This window comes from Misgurnus anguillicaudatus, chromosome 3, assembly GCF_027580225.2.
Source record: "Misgurnus anguillicaudatus chromosome 3, ASM2758022v2, whole genome shotgun sequence".
Classification (NCBI taxonomy): Eukaryota; Metazoa; Chordata; class Actinopteri; order Cypriniformes; family Cobitidae; genus Misgurnus; species Misgurnus anguillicaudatus.
This window is the reverse complement of record NC_073339.2, coordinates 13061638-13078044: the sequence shown is the minus strand read 5'-3', so window position 1 is coordinate 13078044 and position 16407 is coordinate 13061638. Positions and strand designations below refer to the sequence as shown.

At 37.4% G+C, this 16407-nt stretch overlaps 1 protein-coding gene across 6 annotated transcripts in view; it reads right to left on the bottom strand.

Annotated features, from left to right (window-relative positions):
- The window catches only part of LOC129445276 (uncharacterized), an 88828-nt gene that overhangs the window by 38505 nt on the left and 33916 nt on the right, over positions 1–16407 (bottom strand). For 3 of the 6 annotated variants that reach the window (XR_012365805.1, XR_012365807.1, XR_012365806.1), the window contains exons 9-15: positions 9522–9721; positions 9236–9297; positions 8897–9060; positions 8026–8177; positions 7860–7921; positions 7538–7704; positions 7023–7418 (exon numbers count right to left, since the gene is read on the bottom strand). Coding sequence is in view for 1 of the 6 variants with exons in the window: in XM_073861684.1 (XP_073717785.1) it covers positions 7327–7418; positions 7538–7704; positions 7860–7921; positions 8026–8177; positions 8897–9060; positions 9236–9297; positions 9522–9721 (899 nt within the window). In the remaining 5 variants the exon portion in view is untranslated. Of the gene's footprint in view, positions 1–6964; positions 7419–7537; positions 7705–7859; positions 7922–8025; positions 8178–8896; positions 9061–9235; positions 9298–9521; positions 9722–10962; positions 11127–11310; positions 11373–11577; positions 11889–13071; positions 13236–13405; positions 13999–15417; positions 15582–15794; positions 15857–16061; positions 16343–16407 lie in introns of those variants that run through there. The other 3 variants (XR_012365808.1, XM_073861684.1, XR_012365809.1) reach the window with 3 other exon arrangements.

Below are 16407 nucleotides of genomic sequence, written 5' to 3'. Positions count from 1 at the left end.
AGACTATTAAAAAGTTTGTGCTTCTCTCATAAAAACCTCACAGCAGACAGCAGAGACTTCTACTCACAAACATACACGATGCAGTAACTATATCTGCGGACACAGATTCCTAATGGGGAGAATTAAAAAGTTCGGACTCGGTCGGACTCGGGCTGAGAATTCTGGGCTCTACTACTTTTGCGTCAACTTGATTTTAATAATTTAATTGAGGAATTATATTTAAAGAAGAACAGACAGAAGCACTTTTAGTTGTGAGTTGCATTTAATAAATGTTATTTTCTGGGCTGTTTCTGATTGTAAAATTATTACTTGATAATATTGTTTAATTTATTTAAATAATTTCAGCCTACTTTTGCGTCAACTTGATTTTAATAATTTAATTGAGGAATTATATTTAAAGAAGAACAGACAGAAGCACTTTTAGTTGTGAGTTGCATTTAATAAATGTTATTTTCTGGGCTGTTTCTGATTGTAAAATTATTACTTGATAATATTGTTTAATTTATTTAAATAATTTCAGCCTACTTTTGCGTCAACTTGATTTTAATAATTTAATTGAGGAATTATATTTAAAGAAGAACAGACAGAAGCACTTTTAGTTGTGAGTTGCATTTAATAAATGTTATTTTCTGGGCTGTTTCTGATTGTAAAATTATTACTTGATAATATTGTTTAATTTATTTAAATAATTTCAGCCTATTTTTGCGTCAACTTGATTTTAATGATTTAATTGAAGAATTCTTTTTAAAGAAGAGCAGAAAGAGGCACTTTTTGTTGTAAGTTTTATTAAATAAATGTTATTTTCTGTGCTATTTCTGATTGTAAAATTATTTGATAATACACTCTAAAAATGGCTGGGTTATTTTTGACCCATGCTGGGTAAATATTGGACAGAACACATGCTGGGTTAAAAAATGACCCAATGCTGGGTTATTTTAACCCAACTGCTGGGTTATTATACCCCATGGTTGCATAACAACAACCCAACATTGGGTCATTTTTAACCCAGCATGGGTACATTTTTAACCTAGCACGTGTTCTGTCCAATATTTACCCATTATGGGTCAAAAATAACCCAGCCATTTTTAGAGTGTATTGTTTAATTTATTTAAATAATTTTAGCCATTTAATGTTGCACATACGCTGTAAAAAACACTGGATTTACAAAAAAATATAGACAGTGCATCGTTTTTGCATCCCCTTTTTTTAGTAAGTTTTACTAAAAAAATTACGCAATGGGGCACTTAGTAAATCCAGCCTTTATTTTTTTCAGTGTATATTGGGGGGCCTCAAACCAGCTTTAGCCCAGGGCCTCACAAAGGCTTAACCCGGCACTGGCTGTGTCAAAATGCGTCCTCATTTCTCTGCGCTGTTAATGATAGAACGAATGGATCCTTAACATGCCGAGGCTATCCCAAACAATTAAAACCTTTATTAAATAAAAGTGTATTTAGAAAACTTTTTCTTGTCACTGTTTTAGTATTATAAGTTATGTTTTGTGTTAATATTATTAGGTTTATGTTGCGTATATTTCTAAGGTTGATTATTTGATATACTGTTGTTGAATAGTTTAATCTACATCAATGTGTCATATTTTCTAAAATAAATTCATATTTTTCTGATTACATATTTATTTTAATAAGTCAGAAATGTCTCCGCTGTTTATTGCTGACAGGCGCGATGGGCGCTACTGGGGGCGCGTGAACAGGTGACCCAAATTATGGGTCCTCTGAAGGCTAGACCGTCTCATTTCAGTTCTCTTCGCGAACTTCTGAGCCTGCCACCTTGATAGACATAATGCTCACCTTTAAGGTCGTATGCTTTGAAGAACAAAGCTAATAACAAGCAGTCGATCCGCCACCCGCCCGAATTTAATTAAAATATTATTTTTCGTCACGTCATCCGCCCGATCCGCGGTTTATCCGCGGAGTCCGCGGCTGTAACCGCCAACCGCGCATCTCTATAGGAGACACATTGAATACAAACCAGAAGATGGGATAAAATGTCTTAAAACTTAAAAAGTTTCTTTTAAAACGCAGATATGAGAGTGCATGTGCTTTATTGCGCTAAGCATTAACATATTTTAATCACTATCTGTGTAATAAAAATACACGGATGTTCTAACAACAGCAAAAAGAACCCCGGAATTAGTTTTTATGCGATACCGACTGTCAGAAAACATGAAAGGAGACAGAGGAGTTGAACCAGCGAAGGAGAGACTCCAAACAGCAAAGTCTGTCCCCATCATTTTACCCCAGGTAACGTTAGGGATATATGCTCACAGCAAAGTCTGTCCCCATAATTTGATCACATATGGTTAGCTGTAAGCAGTGGCTGAAACTGCTCTTTCAAATAAGCTGCCATAAATTGAGACAGTTACTTAATTAGTATTAATAACTATATGAACATAATAATAGGTCTGGCATTGATACTAGGTAGGGAATTAAGGGCCGTTTACATAGTTTTGAAAATCGTTTTATATTAAACAGAATAGGGGAGCTCACACCAAAACTATAACGGTACAGATACAATGAACGACATCATTGGGATCACTTTCTGAGCGATTTTTCCCACCTGATAAAGGATAAACCATTGATAGCATTAAAATCTATTTGAACTTCAAGTGCATGGCCACTTAAAATGACAGTGAAGCTCATTGCTCAGGTCTATAACATTAGATTACCTCCAGTTGCTGTGAAAATTGACTACGTAATGCTTTTTAATCTATTACATTAACTAACTGTTATGCCAAAAGGTAAGAGATTATACAAACTATTAGATTCACTGTTTAGAGTTACGCGAAACGCAGCGTGTTGAGGACATCTGCAAAAGTTTTTATTACAAGCAATATTAAAGGCAAGTGATTTGCGCGAGAGCCGTGAGCGAATTAGCATAAACGTATTGTTTGGTGATGTGGACGATGATATAGTTATCGTTATAGTTATAATGTGAACGGCCCTTCAGTGCTTGTATGATGAATGCGGATACTTTATGAACGATATAGTTATAAATATCCGGATAAGTTACGGCTGGCAATAAGGACGGATCTTTACTCAAAGCTATTGGGTCTATTTGATATTGTTCCACAATAATCAAGCTCATCTTCTCTTAATACAGAGGAGATTAAGCCATTAGGCTACTGCTCCCCTCGACTCAAATCTACGTTCGGCTATGAGCAGGACAGATGTCATGTCAACAAGATGGCCGCGGCTAGCGACTTCCGGTGTTTGCGAATAAGCCCTATTGACGGCCCCGGAGGTTGTTAGGGCATTGCTTAACTATACACGTACTGAATATTCCATTAAATGAATTCTTGATGTTACAAGCAAAAGTTTTAATCAGAGACACTGTTCATCAAAAATAAACCTTTATTTTTGTCATTGCGGACAGTATTACATTTATCGTAAAAATACATATACACACCTGTTAGGAAAAAATTGCCAGGAGTCGGACTCTCAATGTAAGTAGTTTATTAGAATGAATAATAGACAGGGTAGCGAAAGTCACTCTTGAATGATAGACAGGGTAGTGAAAGTCACTCTTGAATAATAGAAAGGGTAGCAAAGTCAAAGATGTCCCAAGTGACAGTGAGCCACACACAGCCACACAGACAGAGTAATCCTCTGGGAAGAGTGAAATCCTCCTCATAAACAGGAACATCCGGAAACGAACTTGCGTACGCTTGAAGGCTAAGCATCCAGTAAATCCAGCTGTAGAAGACAGAGACAAACCAGGAACAACCAAACATGAACCCGAACACAGGATTAGAATCCCGAAGCAGAGACAGAGACACCGGACGATCCCGGAGGGGGCTCACCTTGTCGCCGACGAAGATCCTCAATCAGACCAGGGTCCAATATCCCCCGAGCCGGAACCCAACACCTCTCCTCCGGACCGTAGCCCTCCCAGTCCACTAAGTACTGATGACCTCTGCCCCTGCGACGAACGTCTAACAATCTCCTAACCATATAAGCAGGAGCACCATCCACTAGACACGGGGCGGGGGGTTTAGGGGCAGATGCAGGGGGATTAAAGCGAGAGAAAATCACTGGTTTAACCCTGGATACATGAAAAACAGGGTGCACCTGACCAAGAGTAGGTGGTAACTTAAGCTTGATTGTTACCGGACTGACAACCTTAACAATAATGTATGGGCCAATGAAACGAGGAGGCAGCTTGCAAGAGGGCTCCCGGAGAGACAAATCTTTGGTGGAAAGCCATACTTTCTGACCACACACATAACGGCGTGGGGGTCGCCGGTATCGATCAGCCGCAGCCTTGGTTCGCCTGCCGTTCTGTAATAAAAGGGTTTTAGCTCGATTCCAAGTGCGCCTGCACCTGCGGACGAAAAGCTAGAGCAGACGGAAACGCTGCGTCAGGTTCTTGTAATGGAAAAAGGGGAGGTTGAAAATTGATCGATAATTCAAAGGGAGATAAGTTAGTAGACGTGACAAGAAGGGAGTTATGCGAATACCCAACCCACGAAAGCTGTTGGCAGCAGGAATTCGGATATCGAAACGACAGACAGCGGAGAGTTCGACTGAGATCCTGATTAGCCCATTCACATTGCCCGTTGGTCTGTGGGTGATAACCAGAAGACAGGCTGGCAGTGGCGCCTATCTGTCTGCAAAACTCCTGCCAAAAACGAGAGATGAACTGAGGACCCCTATCTGAGACCACATCAGTAGGAAGACAGTGCAACCGAAAAACGTGATTGATCAGAATCTGAGCCATCTCTTTGGCAGAAGGGAGTTTAGGTAAGGGAATAAAATGAACCGCTTTAGAGAAGCGATCCACCACAGTCAGAACAACAGTGTTACCTTCAGACACCGGTAAGGTAGTGACGAAATCAAGGGCAATATGAGACCAGGGGCGGGAGGGGACAGGTAAAGGTTTAAGCAGACCATGTGGAGGTTGATTAGATGCTTTATTACAAGCGCAGACTGAACAGGCTAATACAAACTGTCTGACGTCTGTAGTCATCTAAGACCACCAAAAACGCTGGCGGGTGGCAGCCAGCGTTCTCTGAATACCTGGATGGCCGACAAATTTAGACTCGTGACCCCACCGGATGACATCGGAACGTAAATGTTCAGGAACCCACAGACGACCCGTCGGACACCCCTCCGGGACTTCTCCCTCTCGACCGGCCTTTCTCACCCGCTGCTTGATCCTCCAAACGAGGGCACCGACCACTCTTCCTCCGGGAGAATAGTTTCAGTCCGCTCGACATCAGAACCATCGAACAGACGGGAAAGAGACTTAGGTTCAATATTTTTGGAACCTGGCCGGTACAAGAGGGTAAAGTAAAAACGGTCGAAGAAGAGTGCCCAACGAGCCTGTCTAGATGTTAACCTTCTGGCCGAACGGATGTATTCTAAATTTTTGTGATCCGTCCAGACCAGAAAGAGTTCCGAGGTTCCCTCCAACCAGTGGCGCCACTCACCCAAAGCGAGTCTAACCACCAACAGCTCCCGATTACCTATGTCGTAATTTCGTTCCGCTGGGTTAAACCGATGAGAGAAGAAGGCGCAAGGATGCACTTTACTGTCAACAGAAGATCGCTGAGATAAAACGGTGCCTATGCCAACATCAGAAGCATCCACTTCCACGATAAATTGGTTAGCTGGATCTGGAATAGAGAGGATGGGAGCAGAGATGAAACTGTTTTTTAAAGCATCAAAGGCTTCCTGAGCCTCACTATTCCAACGGAAACAGGTTTTAGAGGAAGTGAGAACGGTAAGAGGTTTAGCGGTCTGACCAAAATTTTTTTATGAAACGCCGGTAAAAATTGGTGAATCCCAGAAATCGCTGAAGCTCTTTACGAGTGTCGGGCACTGGCCAATCGGCGACCGCTTTGACCTTGGCGGGATCGGAACGAATCTCTCCCTCGGCTATAACAAAACCCAGAAACGAAACCAACTGCTTGTGGAACTCGCACTTTTCCGCCGTTGTAAAACCTGGCGAACATGCTGGGTGTGTATCTGCATGGAGGGAGAAAAGATGAGAATGTCATCGAGGTACACAAAGACAAACTTGTTTATAATGTCTCCCAGCACTTCATTAACCATGGTTTGGAAGACAGCTGGTGCGTTAGATAAGCCGAACGGTAAAACACAGTATTCCCAGTGTCCAGATGGTGTATTAAATGCTGTCTTCCACTCATCGTCCTTCTTTATACGTACCAAGTGATAAGTGTTAACTTGGTAAACACCCATGCTCCCTGTAATAACTCGAAAGCTGAAGACATTAAAGGCAAGGGGTATTTATTTTACTTAAGGGGTTTGCACATGTGGCACAGTTCTTGGCTGGGGCCCCCAAAAGTTCATGGGTCCTTAGAATTGTCCTAAGCTCCCCCTACCGGCGTCCCTGCATATGACCGGAAGTAAAGAGAGATTGTTTTGAGGAGGGGAGGAGATTTGCGTTTTTGATTAAAGATTATGAGTGCACATGAATTAAAAAAAATAATGAAGCTCTAAGATAAGTCATTGGTAAAAAATACCACAATATTCCAAAACAAATTATACTTTTTCATTTTATTTTCATGGTGAATTTAAACTTTTAAAAATTGTTATTATTGTAACACTTTACAAAAAGGTTGTATTTGTTAACAAATAACTAAAATATTAGCTAACATGTACTAACAATGAACAATATACTGTTGAATAACTGAATAACTGAATTGGCATTAACATATTAATAAATAATGAAAAACTATCATTGTTAGTTAATGATAGCTAATGAATTTACAATGTTACCATTAATATTTTATACAATTTCTTCTCTAGAATTACAAAAATTACTCAAAGGTTAAATAAATCTGTTCATAACAAAACAATTCCATTTCTAAATTTTAACATAATACCCCTCTCTCTCTCTCTCTCTCTCTCTCTCTCTCTCTTTTTTTTCTATATATATATATATATATATATATATATATATATATATATATATGTGTGTGTGTGCAATTACTGTGGCATGGAAAAATGTTCAGAGTCGGTGTAAATGTAAGATGTATAAACCTATCCTCATTATTTCTCCAACTCAGTATACACATACACATAACAGAGCTATAAACAAAATGTCATTAATCAGACATAAAATACATCACCTGGCTCTAAATATAAGACCACTGTTTCAGATAACTGTTACAGCTTATGAGGTATTGCGCAAAGTACAATAAGTTGTTGGTTCTGAATGCTTACTAAATAGTATGTAATGAGTGTAAAAGATCAAAGATGACATGATCATTCATAATATGTTTTCATGTAATCATGTTTAAATGCAGGAATAGTTTTTCTTTGATTCTTCATCTGAATGTGGTGCTTATAGGCGGATCACTCCTGACAGCAGAAGTGATGCTAGACTCATCAACAGAACTGTGAGCATACTAGTGATCACTCGAGAACTGGAGGACGCTGTAAAAAAAAGTAAGTATTTTTATATTGCTGTACATGGGAATCTACTAAATCATACTTTAAAAAAGTATGTATTGATAATTTAATGAAAACACACATCTAAAAAAATATTTACTGACCTGTGAATCCTGATGAGTCTGTAACTTTGATGGATTTCTGATCGATTTTGAAGGTGAAATTTCCATTTTGAATTCCTTGAATAATTGTGTCAACCACCTGCTGTGCTGCAACTGTACCGCCAGTGCTGTTAAACTCAAGTGAACTGTTCGTCACAATGGAGCCTTTACTGAAAACACACAACAATATGGGCTCAAATATTTTTTTTATAATGATAAAGTGAAAATAACAGATGGAGCTGCTCTATGTAATAAAACCATGTTATATTATAAGTAAACCTGCCATTTACTATTTTAGTAAATTTATGACTAATAGTTTATTTACCTGAATTTCTGAATTAGCATTCGCAGATAGTTTGTAAAACGTTTCTTGAAAACATTACCAAACTATAAGAGACAAAAGTAATAGTTAAATTTCATTATGGTTTTTTATCCATTTATTTCTTTTAGATTGAAAACATTTATATATGAACACTGGTTACATATTTTACCTGACTGGTGATTTTTGTTTGTAGAGTTGTAGCGTCAGATGAGGTCAAATTTGACAAAGTGTCATTGAAGGTGTCCAGAATGCTGAATACTAAAGTAAACAGTGCAGTATTTGAGGTAGTATTTGTGGCGTTAGTAGGTGTCACAGGTGTTACTGTAGAGAAGAATAAAGAGAAAATGAGACACATTTCCAAGTCCAGTATTTTAACAAATAGAAAACAATTTTCTAACACAGTCTCATTGGACAAATTTGCATTTTTTAACCCAGTCATCTAAGCCACATATCAGAATACTAATCATTTTGTAGTGACACAATGAGCCCTCCATCATGCAGCAAGCTAAATATGTCCACCTTAAATTAATCTTACAGTAATTACATGAATATAAGTGTTGCTCTAAGAAAGGATGTATTAATTTAATTTAACACAAAATGTGTTGTCCTTAACTAGATACAAAATGTGTTGTTTTAATACAGCCATTTTAACAGTGCATGTTTACTGTGATATAAAACAGTGTTTAATACTGCCATAAGCATTTTTTAAGGACTTTCACACGGATATAAAATGTGGTCACAGACTGTTGTTCAGCCTCAACACTGTAAAAAATACTTTGCTGCCTTAAATTTTTTTGTAAGTCATTTCAACTTACTCTTATTTATCTTGACTAGAAATGAGTTGTTATAACTACAGGTGAGTTATTATAACTTATACATTTAAGTTGACTTTTCTCAACTATATTTTATAAGTTGTGATAACTAATTTCTGTTGACATGACTTGTAAATCTGAGTTGATTCAACAAAAAATTTTAAGGCAGCAAAGTTTTTTTTACAGTGAACCTTTACTGGTAGAATGTACGTGCAAACACACACTGACCAGTTGTGGCAGGTGCTGTAACGTTGATGGTGTCATTGTTGATTTTGATGGTCACAATTCCATTTGCAAGTGCATCAATAAGGACTTGCTTCACGTCTGTCGCATTAGGAGTAGTGCCATTGCTGTCAAATTGAAGGGCTGCATCTGTCAAAATAGAGCCATTGCTGACAGGAAACAACCACAGTGAGACACGTGCAAATAATAAATTAACAAACAAATAAAATGCAAAGCTTTACAAAGTCACAAATGGTTCCAAAATGTAAGCAATAGGACAACCAATCAATACATGATGAAATTATTCAACACGAGAAACTTTTTTTCACAATATTAGATATTTACCTGAATTTCTTAATAACCATCCGGAGAAACTTTGGAAAACGCTTCTTGTAAACTGGCTCAATCTACAAAAGATTGAAAAAGGATTCAAACAAATATCTGGCTTTACATTCATAACTCTGTTTTACTGTGGTCTTCATTTACAAGCAAATTACTCATTTGAAACCATTTAACAGTTTTTTTACTCAAATCCACTGCTTTAAAATAAAACCACTGCTACCAAAAACTACTTTACACTGCTACTAAAAATAAATAAATCTAACAATCTCTCATCAGAGACAAACATTACCTGTGTGGTGATGTTTTTTATGAGAGTTACAGTTTCTGGAGCAGCCAAGTCGGCGTAAACGGCCTTGAAAGTTTCAGCAATGCTGAAACTTATGTTAAACTCTAATGGAGTAGTGCTATTGGCAGAGACTGTTGCATTTGGAGATGTCCCATTTGTGGTCGTATTTGCCGTTACATTCGGGGTTGTTACATTTGGGCTTGCTGCATTTGGAAACGAAATGAAAAAGGAGGAAAATGTTACACACTGGTAGTAATAAACATCCATTACTGTAGCATCATTATCTAAACAAACTCTAAACTAAGACTGCTGACGGTTTATAATTTTCTGATGTTAAGAGTACTAAACGAATATCAATCCAGTTCACTCGGCTAAGAGTCTCATGCAATTGAAGTATATTGAGGCTGCCTTTTGCTATTATTTTTCCTTGACTTTATTTGTGAGACCAATGGAAACCATCTGAACTGAAAGAAATGCTTAACTGAATTAAGAGAGTCCTCAGAGGCAAACTTTTTCTTGCGTTTGCCAGTTTCCTTTATTTAGAGGTGTAAGAGTTTGACCCTTTTCCAGCATTTTGCATTCACAGGCTCATCTATTATCTTAAAATGTCACTTACAGTATGTAGAATATTTACGATACTTTTCAAAAAATTTAATGTATTTGGTAATATGTAATATTGTGTCATAGTAGGTGTTGTAAACATAATGTTAAGAACTTAACTGTAAGCTATAATAAAAATATATTCAGAACTGAAATCTGTGACAATAACATTTCTTTATGGAAACATCTAAAAACCACAGAATCAGTACAAGCCATCACTATGAGGAAAGATTGAAATTAAACAGGGTGGACTACAATCAATCTTTCCAGATATTGGTCTTTATATTTTTCTTGTCCCTCAGGGTAAGACTACCTGATAGATTATCTAAATTTAGGCAACAAAATAGAGTTAGTAAATGAAGAGCTCAGAAGCAAATGCCAGTAAACTATTTGGACGAACGACAGCATGCGAAACGACCATGGATGACATTCAAACTTGTGTCCCTTTTGAGTACTTGAACCGGAATACTACCCGAATGTGGCAGTCACATAAATCACAGCGTCCCCTAATTTGTGGTTCAGTTTTTTTTCCATTTTAAAAATTCTCACTTCATTTACAAACTTTATAGTTGCATCTTTCATGATTTTGCAACTGTTCACTATATGTCTTGTGCAAAAAGTGGATTTTTTTACAAGTGGAGGTTTTTGCCAAAAAAGCTCGCAAGCACTTAGAGGGTTGTGCAGCGAATCAAGGGTCAAGTTGTTAAATACCAATGGATTGACTAAAGTGACATTTGTAAAGCATTTCAGTTACTGACTTTTAAACTTTACATTGCCATTAATGTTGGAGTAGACTTTCTTCTAGTTTTACATTCACGTAAAGTACGTGCAAACAAACACTGACCAGGTGTGGCAGGTGCTGTAACGTTGATGGTGTCATTGCTGATTTTGATGGTCACGTTTCCATTTGCAAGTGCATCGATAAGGACTCGCTTCACGTCTGTCGCATTAGGAGTAGTGCCATTGCTGTCAAATTGAAGGGCTGCATCTGTCAAAATAGAGCCACTCCTGACAAGAAACAATCACAGTGAGACACGTGCAAATAATAAATGAACAAACTACTAAATTAACAAGTCATCTGTAAAAATACAAAGCTGTGCAAAGCCCCAAATCGTTCCAAGAAGTAAACAATAAACCAACCAACCAATATACATGTTTAAAGTAATTTTTTACAATATTTTTGGATATTTACCTGAATCTCTTAATAACCATCCGGAGAAACTTTGAAAAACGCCTCTTGTAAACTGGCTCAATCTACAACAGATTGAAAAACAGATTAAAACAAATATCTGGCTTTACATCCATAAATCTGTTTTACTGTGGTCTTCATTTACAAGAAATTACTCATTTTAAACCGTTTAACTGTTTTTTAATTGAATCTACTGCTACTAAAACTTTATAAACTAATAAATTAAATACAGGGGAAATCGAACAATCTCTCAGCAAAGACAAACATTACCTGTGTGGTGATGTTTTTTATGAGAGATAAGGTTTCTGGAGCACTCATGTTGGAGTAGACGGCCTTGAAAGTATCAACAATGCTGAAACTTAAGTTAATATCTAATGGAGTACTGCTATTGGCAGATGCTGTTGCATTTGGAGCCGTTGCATTTGGGGCCGTTGCATTTGGAGCCGTTGCATTTGGAGCCGTTGCATTTGGAGCCGTTGCATTTGGGGCCGTTGCATTTGGGGCCGTTGCATTTGGGGCCGTTGCATTTGGGGCCGTTGCATTTGGAGCCGTTGCATTTGGGGCCGTTGCATTTGGGGCTGCTGATTTAGAGACATCCCATTTGCAGGTGGGATTCATGTTTGGGATAAAACAAGGAGGAAATGTTACAACACACTGGTAGTAATAAACATCCATTACTGTAGCATTATTATCTAAACAAACATTAAACAAATGGAAAATTGCTGACGGTTTATAATTTTCTGATGTTTAGAGTACCAAATAAATATCAATCCATGCAACTCACTCGGCTAAGAGTCTCATTCAGTTGAAGAATATCGAGGCTGGTTTTTGTTAATATTTTCCATTGACTTTAATTTGTGAGACCAATTTTTTTTATTTAGAGGTGTAAGAGTTTTACCCTTTTCCAGCATTTTGCATCCACAGGCTTATCTACTTTCTTAAAATGTCACTTATGGTATGTAGAATATTTATGATACTTTTCAAGAAATGTAATGTATTTGGTAAGATGTAATATTGTGTCATAGTGTAGAGAATTTAACTGTAAGCTACAATAAAAATATATTCAGAGCTGAAATCTGTGACAATAAGATTTCTTCATGGAAAAATCTACAGAATCAGTACAAGCCATCACTTTGAGAAAAAGATTGAAGTTTAAACATGGTGGACTATAATCAATCTTTCCAGATTTTGGTCTTTAAATTTTTCTAGTCCCTCAGGGTAAGACTGCCTGATAGATTATCTCAATTTAGGCAATAAAGTAGAGTTAGTAAATGAAGAGCTCAGATGCAAATGCCAGTAAACTATTTGGATGAATGACAGCATGCGAAACGACAATAGATCACATTCAAACTTGTGTCCCTTTTGAGTACTTGGACTTGAATACCTGAATGTGGCAGGCACATAAACCACAGCGCCCCCTAATGTGTGGTTCAGTTTCTTCATTTTTACATTCTTTCTTTAATCATTTGCAATCTTTGTAGTTGCATCTTTTATGATTTTGCATCTGTTCACTATATGTCTTGTGCAAAGAAGTGGATTTTTTTAAAAGTGGAGGTTTTTGCCAAAAAAGCTTGCACGCACTTAGAGGGTTGTGCAGCGAATCAAGGTTCAAGTTGTTAAATACCAATGGATTGACTAAAGTGACATTTGTAAAAAAATTAAACATTTCAGTTTGACTATTAAATTTTTACATTGCCATTAATGTTGGAGTAGACTTTCTTCTAGTTTTACATTCATGTAAAGTACGTGCAAACAAACACTGACCAGGTGTGGCAGGTGCTGTAACGTTGATGGTGTCATTGCTGATTTTGATGGTCACGTTTCCATTTGCAAGTGCATCGATAAGGACATGCTTCACGTCTGTCACATTAGGAGTAGTGCCATTGCTGTCAAATTGAAGTGCTGAATCTACCACAATAGAGCCACTCCTGACAATAAACAATCACAGTGAGACACGTGCAAATAATAAATTAACAAACTACTAAATTGCATCATCTGTAAAACTACAAAGCTGTGCAAAGCCCCCAATCGTTCCAACAAGTAAACAATAAACCAACCAATAAACATGCTAAAAGTAATTTTCTACAATATTATTTACCTGAATTTCTTAATAACCATCCGGATAAACTTTGAAAAACGCTTCTTGTAAACTGGCTCAATCTTAAACAGATTGAAAAACAGATTAAAACAAATATCTGGCTTTACATCCATAAATCTGTTGTACTGTGGTCCTTATTTACAAGAAATTACTCATTTTAAACCGTTTAACTGTTTTTTAATTGAATCCACTGCTACTAAAACTTTATAAACTAATAAATTAAATACAGGGGAAATCTAACAATCTCTCATCAAAGAAAAACATTACCTGTGTGGTGATGTTTTTTATGAGAGTTATGGTTTCTGGAGCATTCATGTTGGAGTAGGCGTCCTTGAAAGTATCAACAATGCTGAAACTTAAGTTAATATCTAATGGAGTAGTGCTATTGGCAGCGACTGTTGCATTTGGGGCCGTTGCATTTGGAGCCGTTGCGTTTGGAGCCGTTGCATTTGGAGCTGTTGCATTTGGGGCCGTTGCATTTGGGGCCGTTGCATTTGGAGCCGTTGCATTTGGGGCCGTTGCATTTGGAGCCGTTGCATTTGGAGCCGTTGCATTTGGGGCCGTTGCATTTGGAGCCGTTGCATTTGGGGCTGCTGCATTTAGAGACATCCCATTTACAGGTGAGATTCATGTTTGGGATAAAACAAGGAGGAAATGTTACAACACACTGGTAGTAATAAACATCCATTACTGTAGCACCGATATCTAAACACACTTTAAGCAAATGGAAAATTGCTGACGGTTTATAATTTTCTGATGTTTAGAGTACTAAACGAATATCAATCCATGCAACTCACTCTGCTAAGAGTCTCATGCAGTTGAAGAATATCGAGGCTGGTTTTTGTTACTATTTTCCATGGACTTTAATTTGTGAGACCAATTTTCTTTATTTAAAGGTGTAAGAGTTTTACCCTTTCCAGCACTTTGCATGCACAGGCTCATCTACTTTCTTAAAATGTCACTTATAGTATGTAGAATATTTATGATACTTTTCAAGAAATGTAATGTATTTGGTAAGATGTAATATTGTGTCATAGTGTAGATAATTTAACTGTAAGCTACAATAAAAATATATTCAGAACGGAAATCTTTGACAATACGATTTCTTCATGGAAAAATTTACAGAATCAGTACAAGCCATCACTATGAAAAAAGATTGAAGTTTAAACATGGTGGACTATAGTCAATCTTTCCAGATATTGGTCTTTAAATTTTTCTAGTCCCTCAGGGTAAGACTGACTGATAGATTATCTAAATTTAGGCAGTAAAGTAGAGTTAGTAAATGAAGAGCTCAAATGCAAATGCCAGTAAACTATTTGGATGAATGACAGCATGCGAAAAGACAATATATCACATTCAAACTTGTGTCCCTTTGGAGTACTTGGACTTGAATACTACCCAAATGTGGCAGCCACATGAACCACAGCGCCCCCTAATGCAGAGGTTCTCAACTCTGGCCCTCGAGATCCACTTTCCTGCAGAGTTTAGCTCCAGCCCTGATCAAACTCACCTGCCTGCATTTTTCTGGTATTCCTGAAGACATTGATTAGCTTGCTCAGGTGAGTTTGATCAGGGCTGGAGCTAAACTCTGCAGGAAAGTGGATCTCGAGGGCCAGAGTTGAGGACCTCTGCCCTAATGTGTGGTTAAGTTTATTTTATTTATATATATATATATATATTTTTTTTTTTCATTTTTAAAATTCTCACTTTCTTCATTTGCGATCATTATAGTTGCATATTTCGTGATTTTGCAACTGTTCACTATATGTCTTGTGCAAAGAAAATGATTTTTTTAAAAGTGGAGGTTTTTGCCAAAAAGCTTGCACACACGTAGAGGGTTGTGCAACAAATCAAGGTTCAAGTTGTTAAATACCAATGGATTGACTAAAGTGACATTTGTAAAAATAAGGCATTTCAGTTTCTGACTATTAAACTTTACATTGCCATTAATGTTGGAGTAGACTTTCTTCTAGTTTTACATTCATGTAAAGTACGTGCAAACAAACACTGACCAGGTGTGGCAGGTGCTGTAACGTTGATGGTGTCATTGCTGATTTTGATGGTCACGTTTCCATTTGCAAGTGCATCGATAAGGACTCGCTTCACGTCTGTCGCATTAGGAGTAGTGCCATTGCTGTCAAATTGAAGGGCTGAATCTACCACAATAGAGCCACTCCTGACAAGAAACAATCACAGTGAGACACGTGCAAATAATACATGAACAAACTACTAAATTGCATCATCTGTAAAACTACAAAGCTGTGCAAAGCCCCCAATCGTTCCAACAAGTAAACAATAAACCAACCAAGAGTTAAGTGTTAACTTAACTTAAGTGTCAACCAAGAATACATGTTTAAAGTAATTTTCTACAATATTATTGGATATTTACCTGAATTTCTTAATAACCATCCGGATAAACTTTGAAAAACGCTTCTTGTAAACTGGCTCAATCTACAACAGATTGAAAAACAGATTAAAAGAAATATCTGGCTTTACATCCATAAATCTGTTTTACTGTGGTCTTCATTTACAAGAAATTACTCATTTTAAACCGTTTAACTGTTTTTTATATGAATCCACTGCTAATAAAACTAAACAAACAAATAAATTAAACACAGGGGACATCTAACAATCTCTCATCAAAGAAAAACATTACCTGTGTGGTGATGTTTTTTATGAGAGATAAGGTTTCTGGAGAACTCATGTTGGAGTAGACGGCCTTGAAAGTATCAACAATGCTGAAACTTAAGTTAATATCTAATGGAGTAGTGCTATTGGCAGATGCTGTTGCATTTGGGGCCGTTGCATTTGGAGCCGTTGCATTTGGAGCCGTTGCATTTGGAGCCGTTGCATTTGGAGCCGTTGCATTTGGAGCCGTTGCATTTGGAGCCGTTGCATTTGGAGCCGTTGCATTTGGAGCCGTTGCATTTGGGGCTGCTGCATTTAGAGACATCCCATTTACAGGTGGGATTCATGTTTGGGATAAAACAAGGAGGAAATGT